Below are 12,110 nucleotides of genomic sequence, written 5' to 3'. Positions count from 1 at the left end.
GATCCTGGGCGTTGTAGTTTGGTGGTGGCTCCATGCTACGGGATCCTGGGAGTTGTAGTTTGGTGATGGCTCCATGCTACAGGATCCTGGGAGTTGTAGTTTGGTGGTGGCTCCATGCTACGGGATCCTGGGAGTTATATTTTGGTAGTGACTCCATGCTACGGGATCCTGGGAGTTGTAGTTTGGTAGTGGCTCCCTACTACGGGATCCTGGGCGTTGTAGTTTGGTGGTGGCTCCATGCTACGGGATCCTGGGAGTTGTAGTTTGGTAGTGGCTCCATGCTATGGGATCCTGGGAGTTGTAGTTTGGTGGCTCCATGCTACGGGATCTTGGGCCTTGTAGTTTGGTGGTGGCTCCATGCTACGGGATCCTGGGAGTTGTAGTCTGGTGGTGGCTCCATGCTACGGGATCCTGGGCGTTGTAGTTTGGTGGTGGCTCCATGCTACAGGATCCTGGGAGTTGTAGTTTGTCTGTTGTGGACTCATCTTGTTGTGTTTCTAATAATAATAATAAATAATAATAATAATCGTGTGATCCAATACAACAGCCAGCAGAGTGATTTTGTCTGCTTGTTTGTTGTGTTTCAAATAATAATAATAATAATAATAATAATATAATAATAATAATAATATAATAAAATAATAATAATAATAATAATAATAATAATAATAATAATAATAATTTTATTTCTTGTGCATGGACAGAAGTTCCTCTCACATGCTCCGGCTATTCTTGCCCCAGGTCCGTAGTGCTGCCATGGTTCACTGCTACAGGGTCCAGGGAATTGTAGTTTTGCAAGGCCTTTCGACTTCTCTGACAACTCTCAGCATCCCAGAGCAGTTTCAAAGCGCTTTCCTTCTGCAGTGTGGATGCACTGCCAACTTATATTCAGATCTGTGGATGTTGTTGAGAGTTGGAAAGAGTTAAATGGGAAGAAGGTATTTTTTGGGGAGGAGGTCTCTGCTGCCTCTTTTGCTTGCTTTGCTGACTCAATATTGTCACAAGTCTGGGACAGCTGGTCTTTCTCCCATTGACAGACTCCAGCCTCTTTCTCTCTTGGCGTTTGCTTTGGATCTGGACTGATCAGAAGCCCAGGTAAGAACCCAAATAGAGGTTTACAGTTGCAAAATTTTCTGGCTCCTTTGCAACAGAAGTCTGGGATTTTTTATTTATGCAGCCCTGCAAAGGAGATCAGTGCGATCCCAATTAAATATTAGAAATAGGTGGTTTGAAGCTAAGGTGCATCTACACTGCAGAATTAACTAAGTTTGACACCACTTGGAACCGCTAAGGCTCAATGCTGCGGAATCGTGGGAGTTGTTGCTATACTAAAGGCACACCTACCCTATAGACCAGTGTTTCTCAACTTGGGAGTCGGGGGTCCCTGTGGGGAGGGGTCGTGAGCAGGGGTGGCTCGTCCATTATGCGAAGTAAGCGGTCGCAGAACACTTTTTTTTTGCCACGGGCGCAGAGGCGCCTCTGTAAATGCCCCTCGACCGCCACTTGAGGAGCACCCCCTCAGCGCACAACAGCCCTAGCAGTCCGGGGGGGGGGGGGGGGCTCGGCTTTCTTGCCTCGCTGGCAGGCCATCCTCTTCCCAAAGGGGCCAGGCCCTTGAGCCTCGCCTAGCCCCTCTTGTTCCTGCTCCACCCGGCCACCGGGTGCGCGAGCAGAGCCGGCGCTCAATCGTTCTCCGCGTTCGATCCCTTTCCCGATCTCCTGGCGCTCCACCCGCCTTCTCTCCTCTCCCCAATCTACGGGTGGGCCAAGGGGTGGAGCCACCGCTTTGGGTCCGGAGGCGTGTCTGAAGACCCCAGCGTGCGCACCAAAAGTCACCTCTTCTCCTGACTTTCTCTTCAGCCATTGGGACCAAGAGAGAGAGAGAGAGAGAGCCCCTCCGGCTGGAGGTATCTCCCACCTCCGCTCCCTCCTTTGTTTTTGCGCCTACCTTCAGGAAAGGTGGGCATCTCCACCTCTCTCTCTCTCTCTCTCTCTCTCTCTCTCTCTCTTGGTCCCAATGGCTGAGGAGAAAGTCAGGAGAAGAGGTGACTTTTGGTGAACACGCCGGGGTCTTCAGGCACGCCTCCGGACCCAAAGCGGGCCAGGCAAGGGAGCAAGTGCGGCAAGTGTAGTTACTGGGATGTATAGTTCACCTACAATCAAAGAGCATTCTGAACTCCACCAATGATGGAATTGAACCAAATATGGCACACAGAACTCCCATGACGAACAGAAAATATATATCAATGATTGGTTGGGGGGGGGGGGGGCGCCAAAATACTGTTTGTTTACCATTGAAAATTACCTAGGGACGCCTCTGGTCGCGAGGGGCTATCAAAGGGGTTGCCAAATGTATATATGGTTTAATGTATCGTTGGAGCAAGGAATGTTTCCATCTGGCTGGGCTAAAACAGGCTGTGGTCAGACCACTCCTGAAAAAGACTTGCATTACATTAAACCATATATACATATACAAATATATTCATATACATATACACACACACACAAGCCCACCAGTGTAAAGATTGTTATCAGCAAAGCCAGCAATTATATGGATTTTTGAGCCTAGATAGATAAGCGGATGGAACCAGTTGGAGTGCAAAGGTAACCCTGAAGGGCCTTGGAAGAATTCTTGCGTTCCTTTGACTCCTTTTATTGCATTCTGGGGAAATGCCATCCATGCAAGACGACGGGGGAAGAGGCAAACTTTGGGTCATATCTTCTCTTGCCTTTATGCAAAAACGTAGGAGAGATTGCGACAAGAAAGGCCTACGCTTTTTGAGATTTTCAAAGAGGCAGGGTTGCAATCTGAGCCGTTAGAGCAGTGGTTCTCAACCTTCCTAATGCCGTGACCCCTTAATACAGTTCCCCATGTTGTGGTGACCCCCAACCATAACCCTAACGTTATGAATTGTGCCATTACCACTCAAGCAGGGAGCTTTGAGAACAGCGGTATAGAAGTAAGGTAAATAAATAAATAATAAATAATTATTTATATGCCTTTGAGATGCAACTGCAGAAGTCTTTGAACAGAGGTTGGATGGCCATCTGTCAGGAGTGGCTTTGAAAGGCAGCAGATCACAGGAGCTGTCTTCATAGACCTGTCAGCGGCTTATGATACTATGAACCACTGCTGCCTCCTCCTGAGAAAAATGTATAATATCACAAAGGACGACCACCTCACCCGCCTCATAGGAAACCTGCTACAAAACAGGAGCTTTTTTGTTGAGTTTCAGGGCCAGAGAAGCAGATGGCGGAAACAGAAGAACGGCCTGCCTCAGGGGAGCGTGCTTGCTCCATCCATGTTCAACATCTACACAAATGACCAGCCACTGCCAGAAGGGACAGAGAGCTTCATCTATGCTGATGATCGTGCCATCACTGCTCAAGCAGGGAGCTTTGAGATGGTAGAACAGAAGCTCTCCGAAACTCTAGGTGCCCTTACTGCCTATTACAGGGAAAAACCAGCTGATCCCTAATCCACCTAAAACACAGACATGTGCCTTTCACCTTAAGAACAGACAAGCATCCAGAGCTCTGAGGATTATGACCTGGGAAGGAATCCCACGGGAGCATTGCAGCACACCCAAATACCTGGGAGTCACTCTGGACCGTGCTCTGACCTACAAGAAGCACTGCCTGAACATCAAGCAAAAAGTGGGTGCTAGAAACAATATCGTACGAAAGCTGACTGGCACAACCTGGGGGTCACAACCAGCCACAGTGAAGACATCTGCCCTTGCGCTGTGCTACTCTGCTGCTGAGTATGCACGCCCAGTGTGGAACACATCTCACCACGCTAAAACAGTGGATGTGGCTCTTAATGAGACATGCCGCATTCTCACGGGGTGTCTGCGCCCCACACCAATGGAGAAATTACACTGCCTAGCCGGTATTGCACCACCTGACATCCGCCGGGAAGTAGCAGCCAATAGTGAAAGGACCAAGGCAGAGACATCCCCAGCCCATCCCGTTTGGGTATCAGCCAGCACGTCAACGACTTAAATCCAGACATAGTTTTCTAAGATCTACAGAGACACTCGCTGGAACACCTCAGCAAGCGAGAGTCCAAAAGTGGCAGGCTCAAACCCAGAACCTCAATCAATGGCTGATACCAAATGAGAGACTCCCCTCTGGGCACTCAGAAGACTGGGCGACTTGGAAGGCACTGAACAGACTGCGCTCTGGCACCACGAGATGCAGAGCCAATCTTAAGAAATGGGGCTACAAAGTGGAATCCTCGACATGCGAGTGTGGAGAGGAGCAAACCACTGACCACCTGCTGCAATGCCACCTGACCCCTGCAACATGCACGATGGAGGACCTCCTTGCGGCAACACCAGAGGCACTCCAAGGGGCCAGAGACTGGTCAAAGGACATTTAACCAGCTACCAAGCTTGCAAAGTTTGTGTTTTGTCTGTCTGTTTGTTTGTTTTGTTAAAAATGTAATACAAATGTCTGGTTGCTCCTGACACGATAAATAAATAAAATAAATACCACTCTAAACTACCATGGCTATGTCCTGTAGGCAATACTTTAGATTGCTATATTTATTATCATTTTATTTTATTTGTGTCATATAATATATTACATTTATTGTATTATTATTACTACTACTATTTTTCAAATGTTACATAGTATTAAATACATATTTATTGCATTATTTTATTACATTATATTTATTTTCTTTTACTAGTGTCATATTTTATTAGTATTTTATTAGTATTTCATATTATTTTATTTATTTGTTAGTTTACTTATTTTATTTCATGTATTAATTTATATTATTTTATTTATTTATTCATTCATTTTATTTATTATTTATATTATTTATTTTATACTGTATTTTATATTATTCTATATTATTTTATATTATTTATATTTTATATTTATTTCCTAATTTAATTAGTCTTTTATACTTTTTAAATTTATTTATTTATTTACATATTTTATTTTATTTATTATTTTATATCATTTATTTTATATTATTTATTTATTTACTAATTTTAATTGGTCTTTCATATCATTTTATTTATTTACTTTTTAAAACTTATTTTATATCATTTATGATTTTACATTATTTCATTTATTTACTTATTATTTATGTTATTTATTTTATATTGTATTTTATAATATTTTATATTACTTATTTTGTATGATTTATTATTTTATATTTTATTTATTTACTAATTTAATGGGTCTTTTGTATTATTTTATTTATTTACTTATTTAATATTATTTATTATTTTACATTATTTTATTTATTTACTTATTTTATTTATGATTTATATTATTTTATATTGTATTTTATAATATTTTATATTACTTATTTTATATGATTTATTATTTTATATTATTTATTTATTTCCTAATTTAATTAGACTTTATTTATATACATATTTCATTTATTATTTTATATCGTTTAATTTATATGATTTATTTATTTATTTCCTAATTTAATTGGTCTTTTATATTATTATTTTTATTTATTATTTATATATATATTATATTATTTATATTATTTTATGTGATTTATTTTTTATATTTTTATTTATTTACTAATTTAATTGGTCTTTTATATTATTATTTATTTATTTATTCATTATTTATATATATATGGATATTATATTATTTATATTATATTATATTATATTATATTATATTATATTATATTATATTATATTATATTATATTATATTATATTATATTATATTGAGTCTTGAGCCAGCGTGGCCAGAGGGCGCGTTGTGACGTCACAAAGGCTCCTCCCACCCTCCCTCCCTCGGCTCCTCCTCCCCGTGGGCGTGGCTTGTGTCCCCCTGCTGGCCCGGGCGCGGCATGGACCTCCTTCTCCTGCGGCGGCGTCCCTTCGGAGGCCCCTCCCCCTCGGCCCCGCCCCCTCTGCCCCCCCTTTTGCGAGCCCCGCCCTCCCCCCCTCCGCTGCCGCCCCTCCGCCGCCTGGCGCTGCCTCAGCTGGGCTGGGGGGAACGCCCCCCTCATTACCATGCGCGCGGCCATTGGCGGGCGGGCGAGGAGGAGGGCGGGGCCGGGCGGCGCGGGCTGGCCGAGCTGGGCGCGCGCTGGCAGTTCGAGGCGCAGCGGCGGCGCGCATGGCTCCAGACCAGGCAGTTCGTGGAGGCGGCCGGGCGCGCGCACCGCGCCTTCGAGGAGACCCTCCGCCCGGCCCTCGAGAGCCAGCGCCAAGCCCAGCGCCGCCTCGCCCGGCAGAGGGAGGACGCCTACCGGGACCTCCTCCGGCACCTCCTCCGCAGGGAGAAGGGGGAGGCCCCGCCCCCCAGGGAGATCCTCGCCCCCCTCGCCGCCCTCCGCCACACCCTGCCCCCCCGCACACAGTAGGGAGGCAGGCACCCACTCCAAGTCCCATCCTCCCCTCCTCCCTTCAAACTCTGTATTTGGACTCCAGCTCCCATCATCCCCTCTGAAACACCACCTGGAATGTATTATCTGGACTCCAGCTCCCATCATCCCCTCTGAAACCCCGCCTGGAATGTATTATCTGGACTCCAGCTCCCATCATCCCCTCTGAAACCCCGCCTGGAATGTATTATCTGGACTCCAGCTCCCATCATCCCCTCTGAAACCCCGCCTGGAATGTATTATTTTGACTCCAGTTCCCATCATCCCCTCTGAAACACCACCTGGAATGTATTATCTGGACTCCAGCTCCCATCATCCCCTCTGAAACACCACCTGGAATGTATTACCTGGACTCCAGCTCCCATCATCCCCTCTGAAACACCACCTGGAATGTATTATCTGGACTCCAGCTCCCATCATCCCCTCTGAAACCCCGCCTGGAATGTATTATCTGGACTCCAGCTCCCATCATCCCCTCCAGCAGCCTTCTCCCTCCTCCCAAAGAAGAAGAAACAACTCTGTATTTGGACTCCAGCTCCCATCATCCCCTCTGAAACTCCACCTGGAATGTATTACCTGGACTCCAGCTCCCATCATCCCCTAGAAACCCAACATGGAATGTTTTATTTGGACTCTAGCTCCCATCATCCTCTGTAAAAAAACAGACTGGAATGTATTCTCTGGACTCCAGCTCCCATCATCCCTTGCAGCAGATTTCCAACTGCCTTCTCCCTCCTCCCAAAGAAGAAAAAACTTTGGGAAAAGATCTAGATACATGTATTTGGACTCCAGCTCCCATCATCCCCTGAACCAAACTTGCCCTGAACCAAACTTGCCAGCCTGGAATGTATTATTTGGATTCTAGCTCCCATCATTCTCTACAAAAAACCAGTCTGGAATGTATTACTTGGACTCTAGCTCCCATCATCCCCTTGAAACCCAACATGGAATGTATTATTTGGACTCTAGCTCCCATCATTCTCTACAAAAAACCAGTCTGGAATGTATTATTCGGACTCCAGCTCCCATCATTCTCTGTGAAACCCAGCATGGGATGTGTTATTCAGACTCCAGCTCCCATTGTCCTCTGCAAAACCCAGTGTGGGATGTATTATTCTGACTCCAGCTCCCATCATCCCCTGTGAAACCCCGCCTGGAATGTATTATCTGGACTCCAATTCCCATTATTCCCTGCAGCAGACTTCCTCCTCCTCCCAAAGAAGAAGAAACTTTGGGAAAAGATCTAGATACATGTATTTGGACTCCAGCTCCCATTGTCCCCTGCAAAACCTAGCCTGGAATGTATTATCTGGACTTGGCTCCCATCATCCCCTGTGAAACCCAGCCTGGAATATATTATCTGGACTCCAGCTACCATCATCCTCTGCAAAACCCAGCCTGGGATGTATTATTCCGACTCCAGCTCCCATCATCCTCTGTGAAACCCAGCCTGGAATGCATTATTTGGACTCCAGCTCCCATCATCCCCTGTGAAATGCAGCCTGGAATGTATTATATATATGGACTACAAGTCCTATCACCCCCTGGAAGCCCTTCCTCCAGTTGTATTGAAATATTTTCTCTTGACTGTAAATCCCATCATTCCCTGGAAGCTCTGCCAAGACTTTGGGAGAAATTGCATCACAATATATTCCCTGGACTGCTGATCCCATCATCCTGTGCACACCATCCCTCAGGAGATCCAGACCAGGGCTGCTATAGCCAACAATAGTGCCTTCATTCTCAAAACAATAAAAAAGTTTGTAATATATATATATATATATCTGTCAGTGTGTCTTATAATATATTCTCTGGACCACATATCCTATCATCCCCTGGAGGCCCTATAAACACTTTGGAAAAATAGTGTAACAACAAGGGGTTGCTGGAAGTTTTCTGGGTTGTCTGGCTGTGACCCAGTAGCATTCTCTCCTGACATTTGCCTGCATCTCTGGCAGGCATCCTCAGAGGTTGTGAGATCCTGATTGATTGCAGGTGAACTATAAATCCCAGCAACTTCAACTCTCAAATGTCAAGATCTACTTTCCCCAAACTCCACCAGTATTCACATTGGGGCATATGGAATATTCATGACGAGTTTGGTCCAGATCCATCATTGTTTGAGTCCACAGTGCTCTCTGGATGGAGGTGAACTACAACTCCCAAACTCAAGTTCAATGCCCACCAAACCCTTCTAGTATTTTCTGTTGGTCATGGGAGTCCTGTGTGGCAAGTATGGTTCAGTTCCATCCTAGACAGGATTCAGAATGCGCTTTGATTGTAGGTGAACTATAAATCCCAGTAAGTACAATTCCCAAATGTCAAGGTCTGTTTTCCCCCAAACTCTACCAGTGTTCATATTTGGGCATATTGAGTATTTCGAGTTTGGTCCAGATCCATCATTGTTTGAGTCCACAGTGCTCTCTGGACGTAGGTGAATTACAACTCCAAAACCAAAGGACACTGCCCACCAAACCCTTCCAGTATTTTCTGTTGGTCATGGGAGTACTGTGTGCCAAGTTTGGTTCAATTCCATCATTGGTGGAGTTCAGAGTGTTCTTTGATTGTAGGTGAACTATAAATCCCAGTAAGTACAACTCCCAAATGTCAAGGTCTATTTTCCCCAAACTCCACCAGTGCTCACATTTGGGCATATTGAGTATTCGTGTAGAGTTTGGTCCAGATCCATCATTGTTTGAGTCCACAGTACTCTCTGTACGTAGGTGAACTATAACTCCAAAACCAAAGGACGATGCGCACCAAACTTTTCCAGTATTTTCTGTTGGTCATGGGAGAACTTTGTGTCAAGTTTGGTTCAGTTCCATCATTGGTGGGGTTCAGAATGCTCTGAATGTAGGTGAACTATAAATCCCAGATCCATCATTGTTTGAGTCCACAGTGCTCTCTGGAAATAGGTAAACTACAACTCCAAAACCAAAGGACACTGCCCACCAAATCCTTCTAGAATTTTCTGTTTGTCTTGGGAGTTCTGTGTGCCAAGTTTGGTTCAATTCCATCGTTGGTGGGGTTCAGAATGCTCTGAGTGTAGGTGAACTATAAATCCCAGATCCATCATTGTTTGAGTCCACAGTGCTCTCTGGATGTAGGTAAACTGCAACTCCCAAACTCAAGGTCAATGCCCACCAAACCCTTACAGTATTTTCTGTTGCTTGTGGGAGAACTGTGTGCCAAGTTTGGTTCAATTACATCATTGGTGGAGTTCAGAATGCTCTTTGATTGTAGGTGAACTATAAATCCCAAGAACTACAACTCCCAAATGACAAAATCAATTTTTTTGAGTAAAGGCCGAATTGCTGGGTGCTTTCTATTGCTTCTTCCTTTCCAGGGCGAATTTTGGGCCTCTCCTGTCATCTCGGAAGGATGGGCAAAGCCCAAGAAGTGGCCCTCACCTCCCAGGAGCCGGGGGAGCGGCTGCCCTTGCTGGCCCAAGCGGCTCCGCCGGCCAAGATCTACCTGAGCCAGGAGGAAGTGGTGCTGCAGGCCGGTTCTGGCCCGTGGGCCGGCCTCCGCAAGGCCCTCTTTGGCCTCCTGGGGGCGCTCTTTGGCGGCATGCTCCTCATGGCAATCCTGCTGCTGGTGACCATGCCACGGCCAAAGCCAGCTCTGGCTTGGTGGCAGAGGGCCTCCTTCTATCACCTGCCCAAGGCCGCCTTCCCGGACTCCGACGGCGATGGCCAGGGAGACCTGGGAGGTAAGAGAAATTACACTATGTAACACAAGCACGGGCCAACTTCGGCCCTCCAGGTGTTTTGGACTCCAACTCCCACCATTCCTAACAGCCTCTCGAGAAGCGCCTCTTCTCCTGCAAGACAATGTCTCGCGGGAGACGAGGCGCTTCTCGAGAGGCTGTTAGGAATGGTGGGAGTTGGAGTCCAAAACACCTGGAGGGCCGAAGTTGGCCCAAATGCCATTCAGTCCAATCCCCTTCTGCCAATCAAAGCCTTCATGACAGATGGCCACCCAGCCTCAGCTTTAAAACCACTGGAGGAGGAGATTCCACTGATGAGAGGCTCTTGCTGTCAGGAAGTTTAGGTGGAGGGAAGGAGGGAGGGGAAAAAAGAAGGGACAGAAAGGAAGGCAGGAGGAAACAAGAAAGGGAAGAAGAAGGAAAAATGAGGGAAGGAAGGTCAGAAGAGAAAAGAAAGGGAATGGTGTGGCAAGGAAAGGAAAGAAAGAAAAAGGAAGGAAAGAAAGAAAGGGTTGAAGGGAAGGGAAGGAAGGATGGAAACATAGGGAAGAGCAAGAAAGGAAGAGAAAGGAAAGGAAAGGGGGAATGGTGTGTAGCAAGGAAAGGAAAGGAAAGAAAGAGGGAGGGAGGAAGGAAGGAAGGAAGGAAGGTTGAAGGGAAGGGAAGGATGGATGGAAACGGAAGAGCAAGAAAGTAAGAGAAAGGAAAGGGGGAATGATGTGTAGCAAGGAAAGGAAGGAAGGAAGGAAGGAAGGAAGGAAGGAAGGAAGGAAGGAAGGAAGGTTGGTTGAAGGGAAGGGAAGGATGGATGGAAACGGAAGAGCAAGAAAGTAAGAGAAAGGAAAGGGGGAATGATGTGTAGCAAGGAAAGGAAGGAAAGAGAAGGGAAGGAAGAAAGGAAGGAAGGAAGGAAAGAAAGAAAGGGTTGAAGGGAAGGAAGGAAACAAACACAGGGAAGAGCAAGAAAGGAAGAGAAAGGAAAGGAAAGGGGGAATGGTGTGTAGGAAAGAAAGATAGGAAGGAAGGAAGGAAGGAAGGAAGGAAGGAAGGAAGGAAGGAAAGAAGGAAGGAATGAAAGTTGAAGGGAAGGGAAGGAAAGAAACAGGGAAAAGCAAGAAAGGAAGAGAAAAGAAAGGGGAATGGTGTACGACGAAAGGAAAGAAAGAGAAAGGAAGGAAAGGAAGGAAGGAAGGAAGGGGGAAAAGAAAGAAAGAAAGGGGGAAGGGAAGAAACATAGGGAAGAGCAAGAAAGGAAGAGAAAGGAAAGGGAGGGGGGAATGGTGTGTAGCAAGGAAAGGAAGAGAAAGGAAGGAAGGAAGGAAGGAAGGAAGGAAGGAAGGAAGGAAGGGAAGGTTAAAGGGAAGGGAAGGAAGGATGGAAACATAGGGAACAGCAAGAAAGGAAGAGAAAGGAAAGGGGGAATGGTGTGTAGCAAGGAAAGGAAGGAAGGAAGGAAGGAAGGAAGGAAGGGTTGAAGGGGAGGGAAGAAACATAGGGAACAGCAAGAAAGGAAGAGAAAGGAAAGGATAGGGGGAATGGTGTGTAGCAAGGAAAGGAAAGAAAGAGAAAGGAAGAAAAGGAAGGAAGGAAGGAAAGAAAGAAAGAATTGAGGGTTGAAGGGAATGGAAGAGAAGAAACATAGGAAAGAGCAAGAAAAGAAGAGAAAGGAAAGGGGGAATTGTGTGTAGCAAGGAAATGAAAGAGAAAAGGAAGGAAGGAAGGAAGGAAGGAAGGAAGGAAGGAAGGAAGGAAGGAAGGAAGGAAGGAAGGAGGAAAGCTATATAAAAGAAAGCAAGGGAAGAAAAGAGAGGGGGATGAAGTGTATGAGGAAAGAAAAAGAAAGGAAAAAACGATAGGTACGAAAGAAAGAAAAGGCAAAGAAGGTGTATGAAGGAAGGCAAAGGAAGGAGGAAAGCAAGGAAGAAAAGAGAGAAGGTGAATGAGGGATGAAGAATACATATATCTGGGCAACTCCAGGTATATATGCAAGTGTGTGTGTGTGTGTTTCTGAAGTTAGATATAC

At 45.5% G+C, this 12,110-nt stretch overlaps 1 protein-coding gene across 1 annotated transcript in view; it reads left to right on the top strand.

The window, feature by feature from the left end:
• Positions 1 to 989: 989 nt before the first annotated feature.
• The window catches only part of LOC137095670 (amino acid transporter heavy chain SLC3A2-like), a 22,478-nt gene continuing 11,357 nt past the window's right edge, over positions 990 to 12,110 (top strand). Inside the window, exons 1-2 of the mRNA XM_067462441.1 lie at positions 990 to 1,095; positions 9,725 to 10,090. Of these exons, the coding sequence (XP_067318542.1) occupies positions 9,760 to 10,090 (331 nt within the window). The 5' untranslated portion in view covers positions 990 to 1,095; positions 9,725 to 9,759. The remainder of the gene's footprint in view (positions 1,096 to 9,724; positions 10,091 to 12,110) is intronic.

This window comes from Anolis sagrei, chromosome Y, assembly GCF_037176765.1.
Source record: "Anolis sagrei isolate rAnoSag1 chromosome Y, rAnoSag1.mat, whole genome shotgun sequence".
NCBI classification, from domain to species: Eukaryota; Metazoa; Chordata; class Lepidosauria; order Squamata; family Dactyloidae; genus Anolis; species Anolis sagrei.
Note: the sequence above shows the minus strand (reverse complement) of the source record. Positions and strands in the feature narration are given on the sequence as shown.